Consider the following 24,924-nt stretch of genomic DNA (forward strand, 5'->3'; position numbering starts at 1 on the left):
TCATATGACGACGGACACCAGGTCGAGCGGGCTGTGTCTGCAGGCGGGGTAGGCGGCTGCGCAGTCGGCCCCGGCCCTGCCGTGCTCCTCGGCCTCGGAGAACTCCAGCGGCAGGCCCTCCTCCGTCGACGTGGAAGGTCTGCGGCAGCAGGCACACACTGCTTTACTTCAACAAGGAGCAATAACAACGGAAGGCCAAGAACGAAGCGCTCGAATAAAACAGGGTGCCATGCAAACGATGCAGTCTTTTCCTCGTACTGCTCAATCTGTACGACGTGTGATCGAAATGTTTGGTGAATGAATTTTTTTAGCAGCAACTCCTAACAGCCATGTGACGTATAATCTAGCCGTTTTCCTCCCCCCTCCACTACCCCACCGCCTACGACTTGCAATAAATATTTCGAATGTAAAGAGGACGAGGAGTGAACCTAACCTGGCTCTTCGAGGAACATTTCTTTTCACAAGGAGTAAGCTTATGTTCGAGCTGAGAATATGTTCTGGATCATGCGACTGTAGATTCGTTCAAGAACTGAAAAAATGTCAGGTAAAAGCGCTGTAGTTTACACGTTGATATACAAGGTGTTACAAAAAGGTACGGCCAAACTTTCAGGAAACATTCCTCACACACAAAGAAAGGAAATATGTTATGTGGACATGTGTCCGGAAACGCTTACTTTCCATGTTAGAGATCATTTTATTACTTCTCTTCAAATCACATTAATCATGGATTGGAAACACACAGCAACAGAACGTACCAGCGTGACTTCAAACACTTTGTTACAGGAAATATTCAAAATGTCCTCCGTTAGCGAGGATACGTGCATCCACCCTCCGTCGCATGGAATCCCTGATGCGCTGATGCAGCCCTGGAGAATGGTGTATTGTATCACAGCCGTCCACAATACGAGCACGAAGAGTCTCTGCATTTGGTACCGGGGTTGCGTAGACAAGAGCTTTCAAATGCCCCCATAAATGAAAGTCAAGAGGGTTGAGGTCAGGAGAGCGTGGAGGCCATGGAATTGCTCCGCCTCTACCAATCCATCAGTCACCGAATCTGTTGTTGAGAAGCGTACGAACACTTCGACTGAAATGTGCAGGAGCTCCATCGTGCATGAACCACATGTTGTGTCGTACTTGTAAAGGCACATGTTCTAGCAGCACAGGTAGAGTATCCCGTACGAAATCATGATAAAGTGCTCCATTGAGCGTAGGTGGAAGAACATGGGGCCCAATCAAGACATCACCAACAATGCCTGCCCAAACGTTCATAGAAAATCTGTGTTGATGACGTGATTGCACAATTGCGTGCGGATTCTCATCAGCCCACGCACGTTGATTTTGAAAATTTACAATTTGATCACGTTGGAATGAAGCCTCATCCGTAAAGAGAACATTTACACTGAAATGAGGATTGACACGTTGTTGGATGAATCATTCGCAGAAGTGTACCCGTGGAGGCCAATCAGCTGCTGATAGTGCCTGCACACGCTGTACATGGTACGGAAACAACTGGTTCTCCCGTAGCACTCTCCATACAGTGACGTGGTCAACGTTACCTTGTACAGCAGCAACTTCTCTGACGCTGAAATTAGTGTTATCGTCAACTGCACGAAGAATTGCCTCGTCCATTGCAGGTGTCCTCGTCGTTCTAGGTCTTCCCCAGTCGCAAGTCATAGGCTGGAATGTTCCGTGCTCCCTAAGACACCGATCAATTGCTTCGAACGTCTTCCTGTCGGGACACTTTCGTTCTGGAAATCTGTCTCGATACAAACGTACCGCGCCACGGCTATTGCCGCGTGCTAATCCATACATCAAATGGGCATCTGCCAACTCAGCATTTGTAAACATTGCACTGACTGCAAAACCACGTTCGTGATGAACACTAACCTGTTGATGCTATGTACTGATGTGCTTGATGCTAGTACTGTAGAGCAATGAGTCGCATGTCAACACAAGCACCAAAGTCAACATTACCTTCCTCCAATTGGGCCAACTGGCGGTGAATCGAGGAAGTACAGTACATACTGACGAAACTAAAATGAGCTCTAACATGGAAATTAAGCGTTTCCGGGCACATGTCCACATAATATCTTTTCTTTATTTGTGTGTGAGGAATGTTTCCTGAAAGTTTGGCCGTACCTTTTTGTAACACCCTGTATAGCTACCCTTTTTCACCATAGTTCAATTCTTTTATCTTGGCGGCTCGCGCGTGCCCGCCCAGACGCGGGAGATTGCGGCGTTGCCAGTTACGCGCGCAAGAGAAGCAGCTCCATAGTATATTATAATTCGCAAACCTACGTTTACGGGGGAGCGCGCAGTTTATGAAGTAAAGCCGCCACGGGCGCGTTAACCATTTCGCTGCTACAGAGACGTGCTCCCCGCATTCCGCGCTGTGTGCGATTTTGTCATCACTGCACTGCTCGCCTGTGCAGACACATGGTGTTTGTGGTATACACCACTTCTAACAAACACCGAACAACGCGCTCCAGTACGCGGCCGCCAGATACATCGCTGGCCGCACTTCTCTGGGCTTCTCTGGGCTGCTTCCATCGCTGGCCGTCTTCACACGCACGCTCCCTTACGTGGCCGAGAAATACATCGCTGGCCGCACTTTTCCGAGCGGCTCGCGGCTACCATCGCTGGCCGCCTTCGCGCGCGCGCGTTTGTCAGCACACAGCAATTGGCTACGCCGTGAAACATTGCGATTGGTTTTCCCCGGAAAACAGCGCCGCCAGCCTACGGCTCCATTAACTAGCAAGCCTTTTATAAACCCGGCCGCCGCCGCAAACGACAGTTCTCATCGGGAAGTGCATTACGCCGTGTTCCAGCTGCTTGTGGATGACTCGCCGTACGATTCGAGGTTACCTGGCTGCTCGGCGGAAATCTAGCGACTTCACTTGGAGATACTGAACTTCACTGGACTTGGGAATAATTACGGGACGTGCACCCCACTATGCACATTTGGACATTGGTATAACCAAACTTTAATTATGCATTACTTCTGAGTGTGAGCCTGGGTAGACGCTTGGCTAACATAACTGTTAAAAAGTGATTTGTGATTTAATAAACCAGACTGACGAGGTTATTGTGTTATTCCTGGTTATAACAGTGTTCCGGCTGCTTTGACACATTTATCATTCGATATCACAAAAACTATTTGGCCTAAAAATTTGATTTTTGCACATCTTCTTGACTGATACCTTCCCCCCATAAATGACTTACTTTTGTTTCCATATTCAACGCAGTTATTGTGCAGTATTAAATGTAGTAAACCATTGCACGAAATTTTGGAGAGTTTGCAGAGGTAAAAGTCCACAGCGTATACTTTCCGTATGGTCGATTTTAGTTGCCACTAGAAATTTAAAAAAATTACATTCAAACGAATAAAATTCATGAAGTAAGACATTTCGATATTGTTTTTAAATAAAGAAAATATTAAGCACCGAATAGCCTTTTGCTTAGAATTCAAACACCTTAACCACTACGCTACCGCAGCTCGTCATTCAATTGAGTTCCTGGAGGACTTTAAAGAAACACGCAAAATACCAACAAACACTGCTGGTATGACTATGAATTACACACGTTTTGTCGAAGTACAATAGGAAATAAACAATTACCGCTGTTCATTACTGCGAAAAAGCGGTTAGTGAGAATGAATTTCCTTGCTATCGCCTGAATTAGGAGGCTTATTGCTTGTTTGTTTTAATTAATTAATAGATTGTGGAGCAATTGGTATAAAGAATGCTTTTTCCAAACTTTCTACAAAAGAAAGTCTGCTATCAAGACATTGATTTTGTTCAATTACTTTGTCTATGACTGAACGTTTCTAAAACTGAAGGCACTCGTCCGTGCTCTGCACTGCAGTCGAGCTCTGGCAACGTCGTTCTCTTTTCATTAGCCGACTGTATTTTGTGACGTCAGATGCACAGAACGAACCTAAACTCGGCCGCCGTCGTAAATGACCCGCACTTTAATAGTATGTGTTGTCGGGAAATATAGAGTGGCCGTTATTAACTGCACTGTTAACAGTAACACAATATTATTTCCAGGCGTTACATTTTGTGTATCTAGCGCTTTTGTGTGGAATGAATAAACAGTACACTCACGTGAAGAAAATGTGCATAAGATCTCCGACGAGGCCGTTGTGCCTTAAAGGTGTCTCTGCAACTTCACAGACCGTCCTGAGAACGCATGCACGGCCCGTTAGACCTTCCCTGGAACAAAGTAGCAGAGTCTATATGAGTGCCTGAAAAGTCTAACCATCTCTTGAAACTGAAATACCATAATAACGTATAAGGCTCCCAAGTCGCTGTTCCATGCCACATGTAGTCAAGGAAAATAAAGTAACATGTAGTCGAGTTGCCTTTGCAAAAAAATGGCTCTGAGCACTATGGGACTCAACTGCTGAGGTCATTAGTCCCCTAGAACTTAGAACTAGTTAAACCTAACTAACCTAAGGACATCACAAACATCCATGCCCGAGGCAGGATTCGAACCTGCGACCGTAGCGGTCTTGCTGTTCCAGACTGCAGCGCCTTTAACCGCACGGCCACTTCGGCCGGTTTTGCCTTTACACTAGAAATAAAGAAAAGTAGGGAGGAAGATTGGGGTTGAACATCTCGTCGATGACTAGATGGAAGACGGAACAAAAGCGCGGGTAAGGCAAAGATGCGGCCGGAAATTGTTATTGTTTTCTTGAAAGAAAACGGACGGTTATTCTCCTTAAAAGATTAGGAAAAATCGCTGAAAACCTATACCTGCTTGGCGGGACGGCATTTGAATCCTTGCTTTTCCCGAATGCCAATCCTGTGCCATTAGCCGTCCTCAAACGGGTTGCAGAGTATTCCGAAGCCTGAAAGACTGAGACAGTCATTGTTTTTCTTCGCGGAAAAGAATGTGGCAAGTGAGATGCAATATCGTATTCTACATCAGAAGCGAAACTTGGGAGACGCTATACTGTATTACGCCGCTTGGAGTGGAGGCCCACCTATAGTAGGTTTTTTACAGAGTGATTACAAAGTCCAAGAAACATTTCAAAAAATCGGCACACGCAAATGGCTAAGGAATACAGCATGTGGAAAACAAACCCTCAATAATGTCCACCGTCATACTACACACATCTAACTGGTAGCCCAATTCTGACTCTAGTCGACCCAGTTTATTACGAGTGAAGGTGAGAACAGCTGCTAAGTCTTCGGGGTCTTGTGGTAGAGGCAGAACGTAGTCCCACAAGGAAAAATTGCAAGGTATTACGTCTGGCAACTGTGGCAGCCACTCGACATGGTTTAAGTGTTATTGCGGTAATCTCGTGTAAAGTAGTGGAAATGAGCAGGGGTGCCAACTTGCTGAAAGAGTAAATCCCCGCTATCGTTTAGTGTGGTACATGAGCCACAATTATAACATGTCGAAATAAGTGATATCATTGACAATTCTCTCAGTCTAGAAGGAGGGTCTATGGACTGTATTGTTGGAAACGGCACAGAAGATGCGAAGTTTCTCACAATCCAGAACGTGCTCGACAGCTGCATTTGGATTATCTGTCCTCTATAGGTGTATGTTGTGTCGGTTGGCCGTTTCTGAAAGATGGGGTGTGGTTTCGTCACTGAAAGTCTTTGGTGTGACGTCATAAGCGCGTGACTGCGTGTGAGATCGCTCTCTAAGTTTTCATCTATTTTTAGGTTTCAGATATATATTTTAACTGTTTTTGTGATAATATTTACTATATAAGTGACTTATTAGTGGTTTCTTCATTCACCTCTGCATTTCTTGTGTTGTGGCCTGATATTTGTGAGTGTTTCGTATCGAGCAACTTAACCTCTTACCCGTGTTTACATTCCGCGCTGACCAGTTGCAGCTGTAGCGGCGCATCGAAAGCAAAGTACTAATTAATTGTTTGTGTATAGTAGTTTATTTAGAAACTTTAGTAGTCTTCAACCGGTGTTCTTGGTGTTTTCCGGTGAAATAACTTCAGAAGAAATTTTTGCGAACTGCTTTCAGTTTCGTTACTGTCATTAGACATTTGATTTTCTTTCTGTGTTAGTATTTTGTTATATTCTCATTTGTTGTTGATTAATACTGTCAATAATAATAGTTACTTCCCTTGTAGAGCAAGTTTGTGATTATTGTAGTCAGTTTTTAACATCCTCTTATTGTAGTAGCGGAACTTAGATAAAGTTGTTTTCTTGTTTCAATAATTGTAAAATTTTACCATGAGTGAGAAGTGTGGGCTTTGCCGTAGGTTCGTGAGTAGTGGATTGCGGTGTGAGACTTGTTCGAAGTATTTTCACTGGGGGGAATGCAGTGGGGGAAGCCAGTGGGCATTCTGGTGAGGTCCTCTCCTGGAACTGCAGGTTATGTAGCAAGAGTAAGTTGATAGAGGAGCAGGAGCGTAAGATCTGTGCCCTTCAGGTGCAGTTGAAAAACGCACAGGAGAAGCTAGATAGGATGAGGAGGGAGAAGGGGGTTCGGGAATGGGATCTGGCTGTTGGCAAGAGATCTGCTAGGAGAAGGAGATTTTCAGATAGTTTTACTATTGGTGTTTGTAATAGATCTGACCAACTGTCAGAGTCTAGTGGAGAGGAATCTCTAGTAGCTGTAGATGTAGGAAGTATGCAGCAGACCTCAGCAGTTACGGTGGCTAGGACAGTTGCAAAGTCTAAGAGAAAGAAGAAGGTTCTGCTGTTAGGTAGTTCTCATGGTAGAGGTGTAGGCCAGCAGTTGCAGGAAGTTTTGGGGAGTGAGTACCAGGTCACCAGCATTGTGAAGCCTAATGCAGGATTGGCTCAGGTGACTTTTAATATAGGGGGGTTATGTAGGGATTTTACTAAAGAGGATCAGGTAGTGATTGTGGGTGGGGCTGGTAATAGTATTGATAGGGATGGGGAGTATGACAAGGATGGTGACCTGGAAAAGATAGCCACTCAGACTGGCAACACGAATGTGCATTTCGTGGAACTGTTTCAGCGTCACGATCGGCCTCATCTTAATACAGCCGTCAGGCGTAATAACATGAGACTTGGGGGTGCGCTGATGACAGAAGGCATGAGTCACATTTCAGTGGTGTCGGTGGAGTCTATCAGCAGGACGGGTTTCACTAGACATGGCCTGCACCTCAACAGGTATGGGAAGGGGAGGTTGGCAAATCTTACAGGTGACAGCATAGGTGGGGGTGGTGGGATCACTCATGGGAAAATTCCGGTAGTTGTGGGTGTTGGAGCTGTACCTTTTTTAGATTGAAGTCAGCTGATAGGTATTCCTGCTTAAGGGAAGTCTCTCTAACAAAGAAACCACTTTCTACAAAGCTTGGGTATCCGATTAATGAAGGAATTAGTATATTTCATCAAAATATACAAGGTATTAGAGATAAAGTTAGTGAACTGCTTGTAGATGTTGACTCTGAAATTATTGGTATATCTGAACACTTCTTAAATAAGGAGATAATTCAGAGGCTTCCTTTACCAGGATACAGGTTGGCTGGCAGCTTTTCTAGGAGCTCTTTGCGGTGTGGGGGAGTAGCCATGTATGTGAAAAACGGTATCCCATTTGAGTCAATTGATGTTTCAAAGTACTGCACTGAAAAGGTGTTTGAATGTTGTGCAGGTGTGGTTAAATTTAGTGGAGCAAAACTTCTTACTGTTGTTATTTATAGATCCCCAGACTCCGATTTCACATAATTTTTGCTAAAGCTAGAGGAGGTTCTTGGTTCACTTTATAGGAAATACAAAAAGTTAGTTATATGTGGTGACTTCAATATTAATTGTATAAGTGATTGTGCAAGGAAAAGGATGCTGGTAGACCTCCTTAATTCATATAATCTTATGCAAACCGTATTCTTTCCAACGAGAGTGCAAGGGAACAGTAGAACAACCATAGACAATATTTTTGTTCATTCGTCATTATTGGAAGGGCATTCTGTTAGCAAAAAGGTGAATGGCCTTTCAGATCATGATGCACAAATTTTAAGACTAAAAGATTTTTGTGCTGCAACACATGTTAAATATAGTTACCAACTTTTTAGGAAAGCTGATCCAGTTGCTGTACAGACTTTTGTAAACCTTATCAAGGAACAAGAGTGGCAAGATGTTTATAGTGCTGATACAGTAGACAATAAATATAATGCTTTCCTCAAGACTTTTCTCGTGCTCTTTGAAAGTTGCTTTCCGTTAGAACGTTCAAAACAGGGTACTAGCACAAACAGGCAGCCTGGGTGGCTGACTAAAGGGATAAGAATATCTTGTAGAACAAAGTGGCAATTATATCAAAACGTTAGAAACAGTCAAAATCTAAATGCAGCAGCCCATTACAAACAGTATTGTAAGGTGCTTAAAAAAGTTATTAGGAAGGCAAAAAGTATGTGGTATGCAGATAGAATAGCTAAGTCTCAGGATAAAATTAAAACCATATGGTCAGTCGTAAAGGAAGTGGCTGGTCTGTAGAGACGGGTCGAGAATATAGAATCAGTGCGTAGTGGGGATGTCCGTGTTACTGATAAGTCGCATATATGTACAGTACTTAATAATCACTTTCTGAATATAGCAGGTGAACTAAATAAAAACCTAGTCCCAACAGGGAATCATATAGCGCTCTTAGAAAAAAGTGTTCCAAGACTGTTACCTGAAATGCTCCTCCATGATACTGACAAGAGGGAGATTGAGTTAATAATTAAATCACTAAAGACCAAGAACTCTCATGGATATGACGGGGTACCTAGCAGAATACTGAAGTATTGTTCCACGTATGTTAGCTCAGTACTTAGCCATATCTGTAACTTTTCCTTTAGGAGTGGTCGGTTTCCTGACCAATTAAAGTACTCGGTAGTGAAGCCATTTTATAAAAAGGGAGACAGGGATAATGTTGACAATTATAGACCTATTTCTATGCCATCGGTGTTTGCTAAAGTTATCGAGAGGGTTGTATATACAAGGTTACTGCAGCATTTAAATTCACATAATTTGCTGTCAAATGTACAGTTTGGTTTTAGAAATGGCTTAACAACTGAAAATGCTATAGTCTCTTTTCTCTGTGAGGTTTTGGACTGATTAAATAAAAGGTTGCGAACGTTAGGTGTTTTCTTTGATTTAACGAAGGCTTTTGACTGTGTTGACCACAAAATATTACTGCAGAAGTTGGAACATTATGGAGTAAGGGGAGTAGCTTACAATTGGTTCGCCTCCTACTTTAAGAACAGAAAGCAGAATGTAATCCTCCGCAATATTGAGAGTGGTAATGATGTTCAGTCCCAATGGGGCACTGTTAAATGGGGCGTTCCTCAAGGGTCGGTGCTGGGGCCACTGCTGTTTCTTATTTATATAAATGATATGCCTTCTAGTATTACAGGTGATTCAAAAATATTTCTGTTTGTTGATGACACCACCTTGGTAGTGAAGGATCTTGTGTGTAATATTGAAACATTATCAAATAATGTAGTTCATGATATAAGTTCGTGGCTTGTGGAAAATAATTTGATGCTAAATCACAGTAAGACTCAGTTTTTACAGTTTCTAACTCACAATTCAACAAGAACTGACATTTTAATCAGACAGAATGGGCATGTTATAAGCGAGACAGAACAGTTCAAGTTCCTAGGCGTATGGATAGATAGTAAGCTGTTGTGGAAAGCCCATGTACAGGATCTTGTTCAGAAACTAAATGCTGCTTTATTTACCATTAGAACAGTATCTGAAATAAGTGACACTTCAACACGAAAAGTAGTCTACGTCGCATATTTTCATACGCTTATGTCATATGGTATTATTTTTTGGGGTAATTCTTCTGATTCAAAAAGGGTATTTTTGGCTCAAAAACGGGCTGTTCGAGCTATGTATGGTGTAAGTTCGAAAACCTCTTGTCAACCCCTATTCAATAGTCTGGGAATTTTGACATTGCCCTCACAGTATGTATTTTCTTTAATGTCGTTTGATGTTGGCAATATTAGCTTATTCCCAAGAGTTAGCAGCTTTCACTCAGTTAATACTAGGCAGAAATCAAATCTGCATGTGGAATGCACTTCCTTGACTCTTGTGCAGAAAGGAGTACAGTATTCTGCTGCATTCATTTTCAATAAGCTACCACAAGAACTCAAAAATCTTAGCAGTAGCCCAAACTCTTTTAAGTCTAAACTGAAGAGTTTCCTCATGGCTCTCTCCTTCTATTCTGTCGAGGAGCTCCTGGAAGAGCTAAAAAATTAAGCAAATTCCAGTGTTACATTCTTGATTTTCTTTATTTAAACTAACGACTTGTCGCCTGAATATGTTTCTTATATTTCATTTTATCTGTTTCTACAATCGTGTTATAATTTCATGTATTGACTCGTTCCATGACCATGGAGACTTCTCCTAAATGTGGTCCCACGGAACAATAAATAAATAAATAAAATAAATAAATAAAATAAGTGGTTAAGGGATATTGAGTGCTGCACTAGCTTGGTAGGCAGACTTTGTGGGGCTTCGCAACATCAGATCACTCTGTCGGCCCGAACGTTTTGCGTCTGACAATCAATCATCCGTCTCCAATTACTTGTACAGCTTCACTATACTGCTGTAAACTGGTGAGGTATTGTGAAACGTGCCGTGGAAAGGTCTTTGCACAGATACTATCGAGTGGCAAATTCTTGCATACAAAATGTTTTTCCGCACGTACGGCCTGTGGCGCTACTGCCATCAGTTGAAAGTTCAAAAGAAAATTTTGTGAGTTTGTCTTTCACATATCATACTATTTATTACTCCATATTTAGGCAGTTACCTACACGATTTTTTAAAAAAATGTTTCATGAACTGTATTGTAAAGCATCGGGGAAAGATTGAATCATAGCAGAAATTGTCAAATCAGCAGGTTCGAATACCATAAAACAGAAACACCAAAAGGATAATTGACAAACTGAAGTAGTTCCATAAGACTGGAGGAATGCATTAATTAACTCGTTACACAAAAATGGAGAGAGATCAGATGTAAATAACTACAAGGGAATCTCACTAATATCAGCTACATACGAAATTCTATCCCAGGGTCTCTTCGATAAAGCACAGAAACAACTTGAAATAAAAACTGAAAAGTATCAGTCAGGACTCAGACCAGGCCGTTCTTGTCCAGAGCAAATGTTGAACCTACAGTTAACCCTAAGACATCAGAAAACGGTAGCAAACCTGTGAATTTAAAAAAAAAAAAGCCCAAGACTCAGTTGACGGCGAATCACTCTTCCAAATATTACAAGAAAAAGGTCTAAATCTGAAATCAATTGCAATAATAATACGAGTACAAAGTCCAAGACTAAAGTTCCGAGGGAACTCTCAGATCCTTTCGAAATGAAAATGGGAGTAGAAGAAGGAGATGGTCTGTCTCCATTACTTTTACGCTGTGTCCTTGACAAAGTGATAGAAGAACGGCGCAAACAGAATCAGTCCTCAAAATTGATCCGCCAAGCACTTGAGGCAGAGGCAAGTTATCTATAAATTGTCTAGCATTTGCAAACCATTTATCAATATTAACTTGCGAATGATTATCTCATTCAGGCGTTCCTGCTCCGTAAACGGCGATTGCCCATCAATATGGTTTTTAAGGTCTGAAGATAACCATGTGATGATCGAAACGGATTACCCTGTAATAAACGTGCCTTTGCGATCTAGACTGTTTTATAATTAATTTTAAATATTCTCTTTTGATCGATGACTTTCTCCAACAATGTTTATAAAATCAAAGGAAAAGTGGGTCTCTATAGCAGAAGACTTCGACGCTCGTGTCGTTTTCGAGCGCCAATTAGCTTGCGACTGGTACACGCGTCGACAACTTGCACCTTGGATGTGCGCTGAGCACAGGACTTGCCTCTCGAAGCGCTTCTCCAGCAGGCTGTAGGCCGAGCGTCGGTCTAGAGAGCGTTGTCTCCGCACCAGCGTGAAATCGGACTCGAGCAGCTGCGTCAGGTTGCTCGGCAGAGCGTAATTGGCTTCAAAGTTGTAGGAAAAGGACACGTCCCGACCCGGAAGGTCGATCGGCGTCGCAAGCGCTAGCAGTATCTGAAACGGGAAGTAGAGACCAGAGTCGGTTAATAATAATAACGACGACTACACTAGCAATAACCAGAATAATAGCAGTAATAGCAGTAACAGGGTCCATCCTAGCCAAGGAAGGCCAAACGGCCGGCCGTTGTGGCCGAGCGGTTCTAGGCGCTTCAGTCCGGAACCACGCGGCTACTAGTGTCGCTGGTTCGAAACCTGCCTCGGGCATGGATGTGTGTGATGTCCTTAGGTTAGTTAGGTTTAAGTAGTTCTAAGTTCTAGGAGACTGATGCCCTCAGATGTTAAGTCCCATAGTGCTCACAACCATTTGAAGGCCAAACGAGAAATGAGACGTGGTGACTGGGTGTTGTGTGATGTCCTTAGGTTAGTTAGGTTTAAGTAGTTCTAAGTTGTAGGGGACTGATTACCATAGATGTTAAGTCCCATAGTGCACAGAGCCTTTTTTTTTTTTTTTTTTTGAGATATGAGACTATAAGAAAGAACTAGTTCTGATAACAGTGCACCTCAGTCCGTAACAAGAAGCACAATAGCTGTTCATTTACGCATTTCACTTGATCGGACCCTATATTAATAGACACCATATAAAAGCTCTACGCTGATCAGTCTGCCACCTACCAAGTATTTCCACCTTTGGCACGGATAACAGCGCCGATACGTTGTAGCATGGCAGGAACGAGGCCTCGGCAAGTCTTTGGAGGGAACTGGTTCCGCATCAGTGCACACAAGTCACCTAATTCCCATAAATTTCGGGGAGGGGGGGGGGGGGGGGGAGGGGCTATGAGCTCTCACGCCTCGTTCCACCACATCCCAGGTGTACCCGATAGGGCTCATATCTGGCGAGGTAGGGGGCCAGAATATCAACTGGAACTCGCCACTGTGGTCCTCGAACCACTCCATTACACTCACGGTGCCTTATCTTATTGAGAAATGGCTCTGCCGTCGGGAAACATTTTCGTCATGAAGTGCTGTACGTGGTCTGCAACCAGTGTACGATACCCCTTGGCCGTCATGGTGCCTTGCACGAGCTGGACTCATGGGTTCCCACGTGAACCACGTGAATGTTCTGCAGAGCATAATGGAGTGGCCGCCAGCTTGTCTCCGCCCCAGAGTACAGGTGTCAGGGAGCTGTTTCCCCTGGAAGACTATGGATTTGCGCCCGCCCACTGTCATGATGAAGAAGGTATCGTAATTCCTCAGTCCATGCAACGCCCTGCCACTGTGCCAACGCCGGTTGTCACGTGGCGATTTCAGTCTTAGTTGGGGATGTCGTGGTGTTAACATTGACACACGCATGGGTCGTCGGCTGCGGAGATCAATTGTTGGCAGTATTCGGTGCCCTGTGCGTTCAGATACAATTTTACTCTGCCCAGCATTAAAGCGTGATCTTAGTTCTACCACAGTTCGCCGTCTGTCTTCTTTTAACAGTCTGCCCAGCCTACGACTTCCGACATCTGTAATGAAGGGTGGCCGCCCAATACCACGAGGTCCGGACGTGGTTTCACCTTGGTCTGGCCACATGTTGAAGACATTCACCACAGCACTCCTCGAACACCCGAAAAGCCGTGCAGTTTCCGAAATGCTCACGCTGCGCTTCCGGGTCATCACAGTGCGCTCTAGATCAAACGCAGATAGATCGCAGGCCTTCCCCATTCTACACACGGACAATACGCCCACTGATACTACATGCACCGCGCATGTGTCTGACTGGTAGTTACTCCTCGCCAGGTGACTCAGCTATCGCCTGGATGGGTTTATATCGATAGCAGGTCGGTGGTCATAATGTTATGTCTGATCAGTGTATGCGTAAAGGAAATGTCCTGAATGAGTCACTGGCTGATTATCGCACAGCCCAACCGCTAAAGACAGAAACTTGACATTTGGTGAAGATGTTGGTATTATACTGTAGGCATCGTTTAAGAAGGGATTTTTCTTATATTCCACCCCTTATTGAAAAGTTACTTGAAAATATGTCGATATTAAGACAATTTTGAAAGTAGAACGTCAAAAAAATGGCTCTGAGCACCATGGGGCTTAACATCGGAGGCCATCAATCCCCTGAACTTCGAACTACTTAAACCTAACTAACCTAAGGACATCACATACATCCACGCCCGAGACAGGATTCAAACCAGCGACCGTAGCAGTCGCGCGGTTCCGGACTGAAGCGCCTAGAACCGCTTGGTCACCGCTGCCGACTATAACGACAGCATTATTGAAAATTCAACACTTAAGGGGGTGAAATAGCGGATGAATTGATTTTTCAAAATATTTCGTTAAAACGAAAGAAATTGGTGCAGACTGCAGATTCTATGCGAGTGAAGCAGCAGGAGCTTAAGCTTGTTAAGCGACATAGAGGCGGATGAAAAAAAAAAAAACAACAAAAAAGCACTTATCGGAAGTGAAATTCGTTGGCGAGATCCCGGACGCTTTGAAATCAAAACTGGCATCATAGAAGGTGATTGACCCTTCAATGCATTTTAAATGTGTCTTGGAAAAGGTCTTTCGAGAACGGAAGAAGACACTGAGCCAGAGCAGATGAGCAGCGGTTCAGACTAGGGCTCAAACCTGAAAGAGGTATGCGTTGACAGTTTGGCCATTGTGGACGACCTAGCCATTTTTGACAACTGCTGTATCGTGCGATCAGTATTCACGTTTATTGGTGTCATTTAGGCTCGACACATTGAAGGTAGCAGTTTCTATACGTTTTACTAGGAAAAGCGATACTCACAGTGAATTCTAACCTCACTTGTATACGTTTGACTAGCGCAACCTGATAGCCTTAACAGTTAAGCAAACTTAAAATACGTGGTAAATTAATGTTAAACTACAATATCTGAGTAAATCTGTTTTATGATACAACTTCTGAGCCCTTCTTACAGCCGTGTGGTCTAGGGCGTCTTTTCACGGTCCACGCGGCTCCCCCTGTCGGAGGTTCGAGTCCCTCTATCGGGTTTGGGCCTGTGTGTATTGTCATTAGCGCACTACACAGAGGAAGCAGCTACATGGGTAGCACAGTACTTGTGGCGTGCACATGGGGTTTTTGTAGATTAGGTTCCTCCCCACGGGAAACAAACCGTTGGCCTGAAAAATTATCAGTTCATGACACTAATGTGGGTGTGCCAACTGTAAAAAGTGTTATTTCGCCTAAGCAGGTCATTCCAAAGGATTTACATACACTATCTCTCATGTTAGTAAACCGTCGGAGTGTCTGTAGCAAGATCCCTGAGTTACTCTCAGAAATATACAGTAGTAATGCCCATATTATATTAGGTACCGAAAGCTGGTTGAAACCGGACATAAATAGCAGTGAAATTTTGAACTCTGATTGGACAATGTTTAGTTAAAAGCTGTTTAAACGCAGTTGAGATCGATACTGGGTGAAATAGTCTGGATAAAGCTGCCAATCAGACAAGGAGTGACCATTGTATTAGGATGTTTTTATAGACCACCAGCATCCGCAACAAACGTTGCAGAACTTATCAGGGAAATTATTGAGTATATAGGAAATAAATATCACAATTATCAAATGGTTCAAATGGCTCTGAGCACTATGGGACTTAACTTCTGAGGACATCAGTCCCCTAGAACTTAGAACTACTTAAACCTAACTAACCTAAGGACATCACACACATCCGTGCCCGAGGCAGGATTCGAACCTGCGACCGTAGCAGTCGCGCAGTTCCAGACTGTAGCGCCTAGAACCGCTCGGCCACTCTATCCCAATTATCCATTAGTTATAGGTGGAGACTTTAATCTTGCCTCCATTGACTGGAAAATTACACGTTTATCACAGCAGGCAGAAGCAAAGACTCGTATTAGTTATTCTAAGAGTGCTCTCAACATACAACATTGAGGAACTGGTTAGAAAACCAGCTCGAGATGGGAACATATTAGATATTTTGGCAACAAACAGTCCTAATCTTTTTGAGGAAGTTAATCTACAACAAGGTATTAGCGACCATAATGGCGTTGTGGCTTCTATGTCAGTGGAAGTTGCAATAAAACCAAAGAAACAGCGTAGAGTTTTATTGTTTGGGAAAGCAGATGAAAGTGTCATTAATGAATATCTTCATAGTTAGCTTCAAGCATTCACTGCGGGACTCAAAGATAATGACCATCTTTGGTCGGAATTTAAGGGTATTGTCCACCACGTGCTAGAGAAATATGTGCCTAGCAAAAATATGTGGGAGAGAAAAGATCCACCTTGGTTCAACTAACATATTACAGAGTTGCTGAGAAAGCAGAGAATTTTGCACAGTCGCTTTAAACTTAGTCACTGCCCCGCTGACAAACAGAAATTATGCGAAATGAAAGTAGCTTTTCTAAAGCCCAATGAAAGATTCTTTAAACGAATTTGAAAGTAATATTTTATCTGCAGATTCTAAAAATAACCTCAAAAAATTTTGGTCGTACGTAAAATCTACTAATTGAACACCTTCTCTTGTTGACAGTACGGGTAATGTAAAGGATGATGATAAACAGAAGGCTGAACTTCTAAACCTAGCTTTCAAAAACTCGTTTACGGTAAAGGATTGCAGCACCATTCCCCCTTTCAATTGTCGAACAAACGCAAGGACGGCTGGCAGTGTTTAGTGCATCTGGGATTGTAAAACAGTTAAGATCCTTAGGCGCCAGGATGGCATCTGGCCCAGATGGTATCCCTGTAAGATTTTATGTCGACTATTCTAAATATAGCACCATTCTTATACATATGGTGTGCTACGAATTTTTCTGTTCACATTTCTTTGAAATCCACGGCTCGGCCTAGTTTTTGTCTTGTGCATCCTATTCCTGTCACCCTGAAAGAGCAAGTGAAAGCAGAATTGGACAGACTTCAACCACTAGGGGCGGTGCAACCTGTTGCGGCTAGTGAATGGTGATCTCCACTAGTTGTGGTTGGGAAACCATCGGGGAAACTTCGCCTCGGTGGCAACTTTAGAACTACTGTCAACGCGCAGTCGATCGTGGATACGTGCCCTCTCCCACGCCAGGAGGAACTGCTGGTGAAAATATCGACACGTCAGTACTTTCCTGAAATCAATTTGGCGGAAGCGTATCTACAGGTTCCTGTGGACGAGTCTCGGCGAGTTCTGGTTTTGAATATTCCTTTCGGTCTCTATCAATATTTGCGCCTTCCTTTTGATGTGGCTAGCGGCCCCTGCTATTTTCCAACGATTTTTAGAGCAGTTGACTATGCCTGTCCTAGATTGCATTAATTATTTGGCTAACATTGTTGTCAGAGGCTCCTCCACGGCTGATCACTTGAAATATTTGAGCACTCTGTTTTCTGTTTTACAGTTCACAGGTTTACGGTGTAACTTTGCAAAACTCAGTTTTTCAACCTTCTATTGTTTACTGGGGGTTCGAGGTCTTGAAGGGTGCGGTTCTCCCTCTGCCAGGTCAAATGGCTCTAAGCACTATGGGACTTAACATCTGAGGTCATCAGTCCCCTAGACTTAGAACTACTTAAAACTAAATAACCTAACGACATCACACACATCCATGTCGGAGGCAGGATTCGAACCTGCGACCGTAGCAGCAGTGCGGTTCCGGACTGAAGCTCCTATAACCACTCGGCCACAACGGCCGGCTCGGGCAGGTCACATTTCTGCTGTTACGTCCATGCGTTGCCCATCTTCCACGACGAGTTTCAGGCCGTTCTAGGGAAGATAGCCCTCTATGATAAATTCCTTCCAGGGGCGGTCACATAGTCCCATCCGTTGCATGTCTTGTTGCACACGAATGTACCTTTTTGCTGGAGTCCGGGTTGTGAACGTGCTTTTCAAAGGTTGAAATCCAAACTACACTCGGCCCTTTGTTTATCTACTTTCTCTCCGGATCAGCACATAGTTTTGGCGACTGACGCCTCACAATGCGGCCTTGGCGCTGTCCTAGCCCACTAATGTGCCAGTGGCTCAGAACGATCTGTTGCTTTCGCCTCTAAATCTCTCACTCCGTCCCAGCTCCGCTACTGCTAGGTGGAAAATGAGGCTTTTGCCGTAGTTTTTGCTCCCAAGAAAGTTCATGTTTTTTGTATGGCGCCAAGTTTCACCTTATTACTGACCGTAAACTCTTGGTTTCCTTGTTTAACCCTCACACTTCCTTGCCTGACACACTGCTTTGAAAGCTGGGCGCTGCTCTTGTCTCGCTAGAGTTTCGAAATCCATTTGGATCTATATCTAAATATGTCAATGTGGACACCTCTTCCCGCCTTCCTGTGGGTCCTGATCCCGACTTCGATGGTGAAGAATTGCTTCGCTTCCATCTTGACAATGAAACGCAGGCCGCTGTGAAGGGTTTCCCAATTACGAGCTCGCGCGTAGCAGCTGTTGTTGCCGTCTAACTGGTTCTCCGCCAGGTGGTTCGATTTGTTCAACAGGGCTGGCCCGATTAACCGTCGGGTGAGGCATCGGACCCCCTGTGCAACTATTTTTCCTTACGCTATCGCATTTAGATCGTTCGTTCTGCCTGATCAGTGTGTATGCAAAAAAAGCAAGACCAATCATGCACTTAGCTTCTTAATGCACATAACTTCATTCTTGATATGACGTATTTGTTGCACGTAATACGAGGTAAAACCGATTTTAGCCAGTCAACTGTTTTTTCGCTCAGTCAGTTTTTTCAGTCGAATGGAATAACCTAATGAAACTAGTAACTGCGGCTACGTCAGCTATATGAATGTTTTTCACTCACTCTCCGTGTCTGATTGGTTTCATTCGATGTGAGAGAGAACCGAATGACCAAGTCTGTCTCGGTTATGTCTAGCCGGCCGCGGTGGTCTAGCGGTTCTAGGCGCTCAGTCGGGAACAGCGCGACTGCTACGGTCGCAGGTTCGAATCCTACCTCGGGCATGGATGTGTGTGATGTTCTTAGGGTAGTTAGGTTTAAGTAGTTCTAAGTTCTAGGGGACTGATGCCCACAGATGTTAAGTCCCATAGTGCTCAGAGCCATTTGAACCATTTTTTTGGTTATGTCTATAGCATGAATGTTTTCACTCAGTCTCCGGGTTTGAGTGGTTTCACTTCCATACTCTTCCGGTCTTTTCGGATGTACGTGAACCATGACAAGATTTGCCAACTTTTTTAGAGACTAATAAATGTATCTTATTTAAAAAAGAATTGAATAAAAAGTACATTTAGAAACAAAGTATTTTTTAAAATTTATGTACTCGTCCGTATTTGCTTATAATGCATTTTTCTTTCGCCATACGGAGTTTTGGTTGACTTTAAGAGGCTAATAAGCAGTGATCCATTATAAATTTATATTTGAATAAATGAACAATTGCTTTTTTTATTTAAATTTATTGAATATGCATCTCTCTCTTTCCGCTGGTTTGCACCCATCACCGATAATTCTGTTCGGTAAATGTGAGATGGCGTGAACAGAAAGCATTCATTATAAGGTACAGTTTTTTGATTGTTCGGTGACTTAATCACTTGCTCTTTAAACATATTGTGTCTTTTGTCGGAAGTGTTTATCGCGAGAAACATATCATTATTAGTTAATTTTCTTTAATTACTGTAGTTTCAGAATGCGAGTCGTCCTTGCAGATACTATATATCGCACTGAATTTACCTTAAGTATCCATTTTAATCCAGTCATGTGATTTTTTGCATTCGCACAGTACTGAGCGTTTCGGCATTATAATCCAGACACGGAGTTCATTGTTACGTAAACACCTATTCACAAACACCGACAGGAAACTGAGTTAAAGGCTGCTTAGTGGCAGACAGTAAAAGACAAATATCGAAACGACAATAACACTGACGACAGGCGGTAACCAAAGTGCAGTCAACAATAATGAATTAACAGCACCGAAACAGTTGAATGTTCCCACTCAGAAACTGCATGCGCCATGGATCAGACGACTCCAATTATTGTTGATACCAGCGGTCCAGAGCGGTGCGGACGTGGCTACAGGCTGTTTACAGGTTTACAGTGAAACTGAAGTACCATTGTGTGAATGTGAATAGTTCACGGTAAATGATGACAGCCAAAACAGTTGCAGGATAAAGATTTATTAAAATTCTTGACGACGGTTTCGGTATATCTAAATATACCTTCATCAGGAGACTGCCATTTCCCTCCCTGTTCTTTACATGTGGTGAAATGATTTTTGACAGAAAACAATTTTGTAACACCACTGGTCTGTCATGAGACTACTAAAAAAACTCCCAAGTCTTCAAAGTAATAGGTCTTCCTCACCGTATTAAAAGGAAAGAAGGAGAAGAAGGAGTACGGCACTACAGTCATTGGCAGTGGCGAGTGTTGTCTATAGTTTTCCTACAGTGTTGAAGAACTGAATATTGTCACTACTGAGATCTGCATATTACACTATAAAAATAACTTCTATGACAGTTCTGGCATAAATGGCCACGTAACAAAAGGAACGGGAGATTTTATCAGCTGTGCTTTTTCCACAGTTTGAAGCAAACCTATTTCACAGAAACCCTCACATACACGTCTTTATTATTTTCTCCTTTGATGGTTCTTTGCTTGGTCCAACACCAAATAAAACTTGCCATCACATCGGAAATGCCTATGAATTTAATAATAATAACAATAAAATGTTTTGATATAATGATTCATTAATCAAAATGAAATATAAACTGCTGGAAAAAATGCAGAACCCTGAAGGACTGTGTTCAGTGCCAGCAGGGTACATAGTATGTGCATACTGGTGGATTGCACTGTTAGTGATTCATTTGTCAGAGCAGTCATCGGCGATCAGATTTCGTCTACGAGGCCTGTGTGTGCAGTCTTTGTTTCGACTCTGCAGGCAGTAAGTGAGACGAGCTTAGAGGTCAACAGTGCTTGCAACGTTCGTTCTAGGGTACAACCGTGCCCCACTAACGAATACGTACTCCTCTTGAACAGCTCCAACCATTTGACCGGGGGTCGCATTGTGGGTCTGCTGGAAGCTGGATGGACGTACCGACAGATTGCTGCATACGTTTAGCACGATGTATTAGTGATGTGTCGCTGCTTTCAGCAGTGGTCTGTGGATCATTCCCACACCTGTGGATCAGCTTGTGGACGTCCGATTAGGTCAGACGCACGGCAAGATCAACATACGGTGCGAGCGGCTGTGGCCGACCGAACGTCATCCAGGGACACATTAAGCACTTGCTGGGTCAGCAGGGACCATTGGGACCTCTCTGCTTGCAGGAGGATTAAGATCACGTGTGGCTCTTTCCAGGTTACCATAGACACCACGACATCGCCGATCAGGGCTACTCTGGTGTCTTGGAAGAATTGACTGGAAGGTGGAATGGCTCGCTGTTGTCTTCAGTGCGCTCTCTTTCTATACGAATGAGGGATGTAGGGCGCGGTGGGCCATGAGTTACAACTCTTGGTCACATTCGATGTTTCTGCAGGGTAAAGTAACTGGCGCCTGCTATATTGCACAGTCTGGTATCCTCGTGCTAGTGTCATTTCTTCGACAGTAAGGTGATGTGCATTTTAGGAGAACAGTGCGGGTCTACGTACGGCTGATGCGACCGATATGTGTGGGACGTGATGAAGCGGTAACTTACTCGTTCTCCAGGGCCCGCAAGAAGTATTGCCGAACTGCAACGAAAGGCGCAAGATCCTTGGGACGATCTATTGCGGCATGCCATTCAGCACCTTAATCACCGTTTACATGCGACAATACACGCCTGTGTTGCCACCAGATCGGGGTGAACTGTGCATTAATCAACTTTTCGGATAGAATATACAGTGTGTTTGATTGGTCAACTTTTCTAATCATATATTTCTGAAATGACGAACTACCTGTTACCTCGCTTGTCAATAAAATGACATTGTGCTTGAGAATGCTGCATTTTCCGGCAGCGTTTAGAATGTTTTAATATAATAATAATAACGATAATAATAATTCGTTCATCAGTGTTTAACATATATCGCCAGTGCAATGTCCTAGGGATTGCAGTTCACACAAATATACGTTTTGAAATCACTTTTCCAAAAAGGTGGGGAGTCCATTACGCAATTAATATATGAACTACAATATCAACAACTTCTGCCAACATTGAGAAAGCTGTAATTCATACATTATAAACCCGAAGTTTGCACTCACACGTCTGCAGATTATGGCTAAGGGGACGGGTAAATGTAGGAGATGCTGTTTCTTTTAGTCTGTTAATCGTTTCCGCCTACGTTAAGCAAGTCACTGTTTTTGTTGCATTGTCTTACGAGAAGGTCTTTCTCATTCTTCTCTTAGGTTTCTGTGATCGACCGACTCTTAACTGTGGTATCACGAATCGTGATGGATTTTGTGTTGACAGCAGGTGCAGTCAATCTTTAAATGTGTGCTCCTACCTGACTGGAATGATATCGATCAAGCCACAAGCCAGTCCACGTGGACGGCCCTTCACGCAAGCAGTTAAATAAGGTGGCTTGTAGTTTCTAGAATTCATCAGCTTTGCCGAGATTGTTAGTTCCCATTCTACTTTATATCCAAAAGTTACCTGCGATGTTTCCAGATTGTTAGGTATGTGAAAATAAAACGCTTTTACTAATTTGTTTGAGTGGATTAGCTTGTGGGAGATACACACACACACACACACACACACACACACACACACACAGGGAGAGAGAGAGAGAAGCAATCACATACGGATGCAGAGAGAGTAGAGAGACTATGCACTAGAACCGTAGCTGCCTCGTTAGCCAACAGAGATGTTATTCCATCTGGAAGCGTAAAACACTGAGACGAAGGCCGCTCTTACCCCCATGCTGCTGGCATCGACGAAGAGCACTTTCCTGCGCTGCCTGGACAGCAGTCGCTCCCACTCGGCCGAGCTCTGACTGAAGAAGGAGCCCAGAAGCAGGCACCACCTGTCGGCAGAGGCGGCGGTCCAATATACTCGACCTTCAGACCCGCCAGCATAGCGTGTGTTCAGTACTGCACGGCCTCCGACGAAATTATTTCGTCTGTCCGAATGCTGCTATTTGATGCTGAATAAGAAAGACCTCTGCGACTTACTTCAATATTGGCAACAGCGATGCTTCCACCGCAGGCTGTCTATATTGGAGGTTTCATGATGGCCTCAGTCCCCGCCTTCTATTTATGAACGTTAGCACATTTGCGAGATAGCATTTTTAAAGTACCTTGATCACAAAGTTGGGAATGCGCTTTTTTCCGGCTTTTCAACATATCGCTTCTATGGGCTGACTATAAACACGTGATGATGCAAATATACACTCCTGGAAATTGAAATAAGAACACCGTGAATTCATTGTCCCAGGAAGGGGAAACTTTATTGACACATTCCTGGGGTCAGATACATCACATGATCACACTGACAGAACCACAGGCACATAGACACAGGCAACAGAGCATGCACAATGTCGGCACTAGTACAGTGTATATCCACCTTTCGCAGCAATGCAGGCTGCTATTCTCCCATGGAGACGATCGTAGAGATGCTGGATGTAGTCCTGTGGAACGGCTTGCCATGCCATTTCCACCTGGTGCCTCAGTTGGACCAGCGTTCGTGCTGGACGTGCAGACCGCGTGAGACGACGCTTCATCCAGTCCCAAACATGCTGAATGGGGGACAGATCCGGAGATCTTGCTGGCCAGGGTAGTTGACTTACACCTTCTAGAGCACGTTGGGTGGCACGGGATACATGCGGACGTGCATTGTCCTGTTGGAACAGCAAGTTCCCTTGGCGGTCTAGGAATGGTAGAACGATGGTTTCGATGACGGTTTGGATGTACCGTGCACTATTCAGTGTCCCCTCGACGATCACCAGTGGTGTACGGCCAGTGTAGGAGATCGCTCCCCACACCATGATGCCGGATGTTGGCCCTGTGTGCCTCGGTCGTATGCAGTCCTGATTGTGGCGCTCACCTGCACGGTGCCAAACGCGCGTACGACCATCATTGGCACCAAGGCAGAAGCGACTCTCATCGCTGAAGACGACACGTCTCCATTCGTCCCTCCATTCACGCCTGTCGCGACACCACTGGAGGCGGGCTGCACGATGTTGGGGCGTGAGCGGAAGACGGCCTAACGGTGTGCGGGACCGTAGCCCAGCTTCATGGAGACGGTTGCGAATGGTCCTCGCCGATACCCCAGGAGCAACAGTGTCCCTAATTTGCTGGGAAGTGGCGGTGCGGTCCCCTACGGCACTGCGTAGGATCCTACGGTCTTGGCGTGCATCCGTGCGTCGCTGCGGTCCGGTCCCAGGTCGACGGGCACGTGCACCTTCCGCCGACCACTGGCGACAACATCGATGTACTGTGGAGACCTCACGCCCCACGTGTTGAGCAATTCGGCGGTACGTCCACCCGGCCTCCCGCGTGCCCACTATACGCCCTCGCTCAAAGTCCGTCAACTGCACATACGATTCACGTCCACGCTGTCGCGGCATGCTACCAGTGTTAAAGACTGCGATGGAGCTCCGTATGCCACGGCAAACTGGCTGACACTGACGGCGGCGGTGCACAAATGCTGCGCAGCTAGCGCCATTCGACGGCCAACACCGCGGTACCTGGTGTGTCCGCTGTGCCGTGCTTGTGATCATTGCTTGTACAGCCCTCTCGCAGTGTCTGGAGCAAGTATGGTGGGTCTGACACACCGGTGTCAATGTGTTCTTTTTTCCATTTCCAGGAGTGTAGCTCCCGAAACCGGTCATGTCTCTGAATAAAGATTTTTAACAGTCGCAGCGATCCTTTTTATTCAGTATGTAATATTTCTACTGTGGGTACTCTAAATAGAAAGTTGAGCTATTTGAGTAATCCAAAATAGCGTTTACCTGCGGGTGTCAGAACAAGCCTTTTCGCATACCTTAGCTGGCAGTCATAATTTAAAAGCATCGACTCTTCACAAAACATCTTCGGTTGCGTCACCGCCGACACTTAACAATTATTAAAGGTACTGAACATCCGCCTTTGGAAGCTACT

General features: G+C 44.3%; 1 protein-coding gene across 1 annotated transcript; it reads right to left on the reverse strand.

The window, feature by feature from the left end:
- LOC124805423 lies at window positions 1-24,855 on the reverse strand. Its single transcript, XM_047265985.1, has 5 exons — window positions 24,809-24,855; window positions 22,742-22,850; window positions 11,818-12,008; window positions 4,107-4,214; window positions 1-139 (listed from the first exon to the last, which is right to left on the reverse strand). Exons 1-5 carry the CDS (start codon window positions 24,853-24,855, stop codon window positions 1-3), a joined length of 594 nt encoding a protein of 197 aa, XP_047121941.1.
- Window positions 24,856-24,924: the final 69 nt, after the last annotated feature.

This window comes from Schistocerca piceifrons, chromosome 7 (assembly GCF_021461385.2).
Source record: "Schistocerca piceifrons isolate TAMUIC-IGC-003096 chromosome 7, iqSchPice1.1, whole genome shotgun sequence".
Taxonomy (NCBI): domain Eukaryota; kingdom Metazoa; phylum Arthropoda; class Insecta; order Orthoptera; family Acrididae; genus Schistocerca; species Schistocerca piceifrons.

What these genes read in the sequence shown, in the direction of transcription:
- LOC124805423 (XM_047265985.1), bottom strand. Translation starts at nt 24,855, where the DNA reads ATGTTTTGTGAAGAGTCGATGCTTTTAAATTATGACTGCCAGCTAAG. An exon ending in AATTATGACTGCCAGCTAAG is followed by an intron (nt 22,851 to 24,808) that starts GTATGCGAAAAG and finishes CTCTGCCGACAG; the next exon opens with GTGGTGCCTGCTTCTGGGCT. An exon ending in TCGATGCCAGCAGCATGGGG is followed by an intron (nt 12,009 to 22,741) that starts GTAAGAGCGGCC and finishes TTCCCGTTTCAG; the next exon opens with ATACTGCTAGCGCTTGCGAC.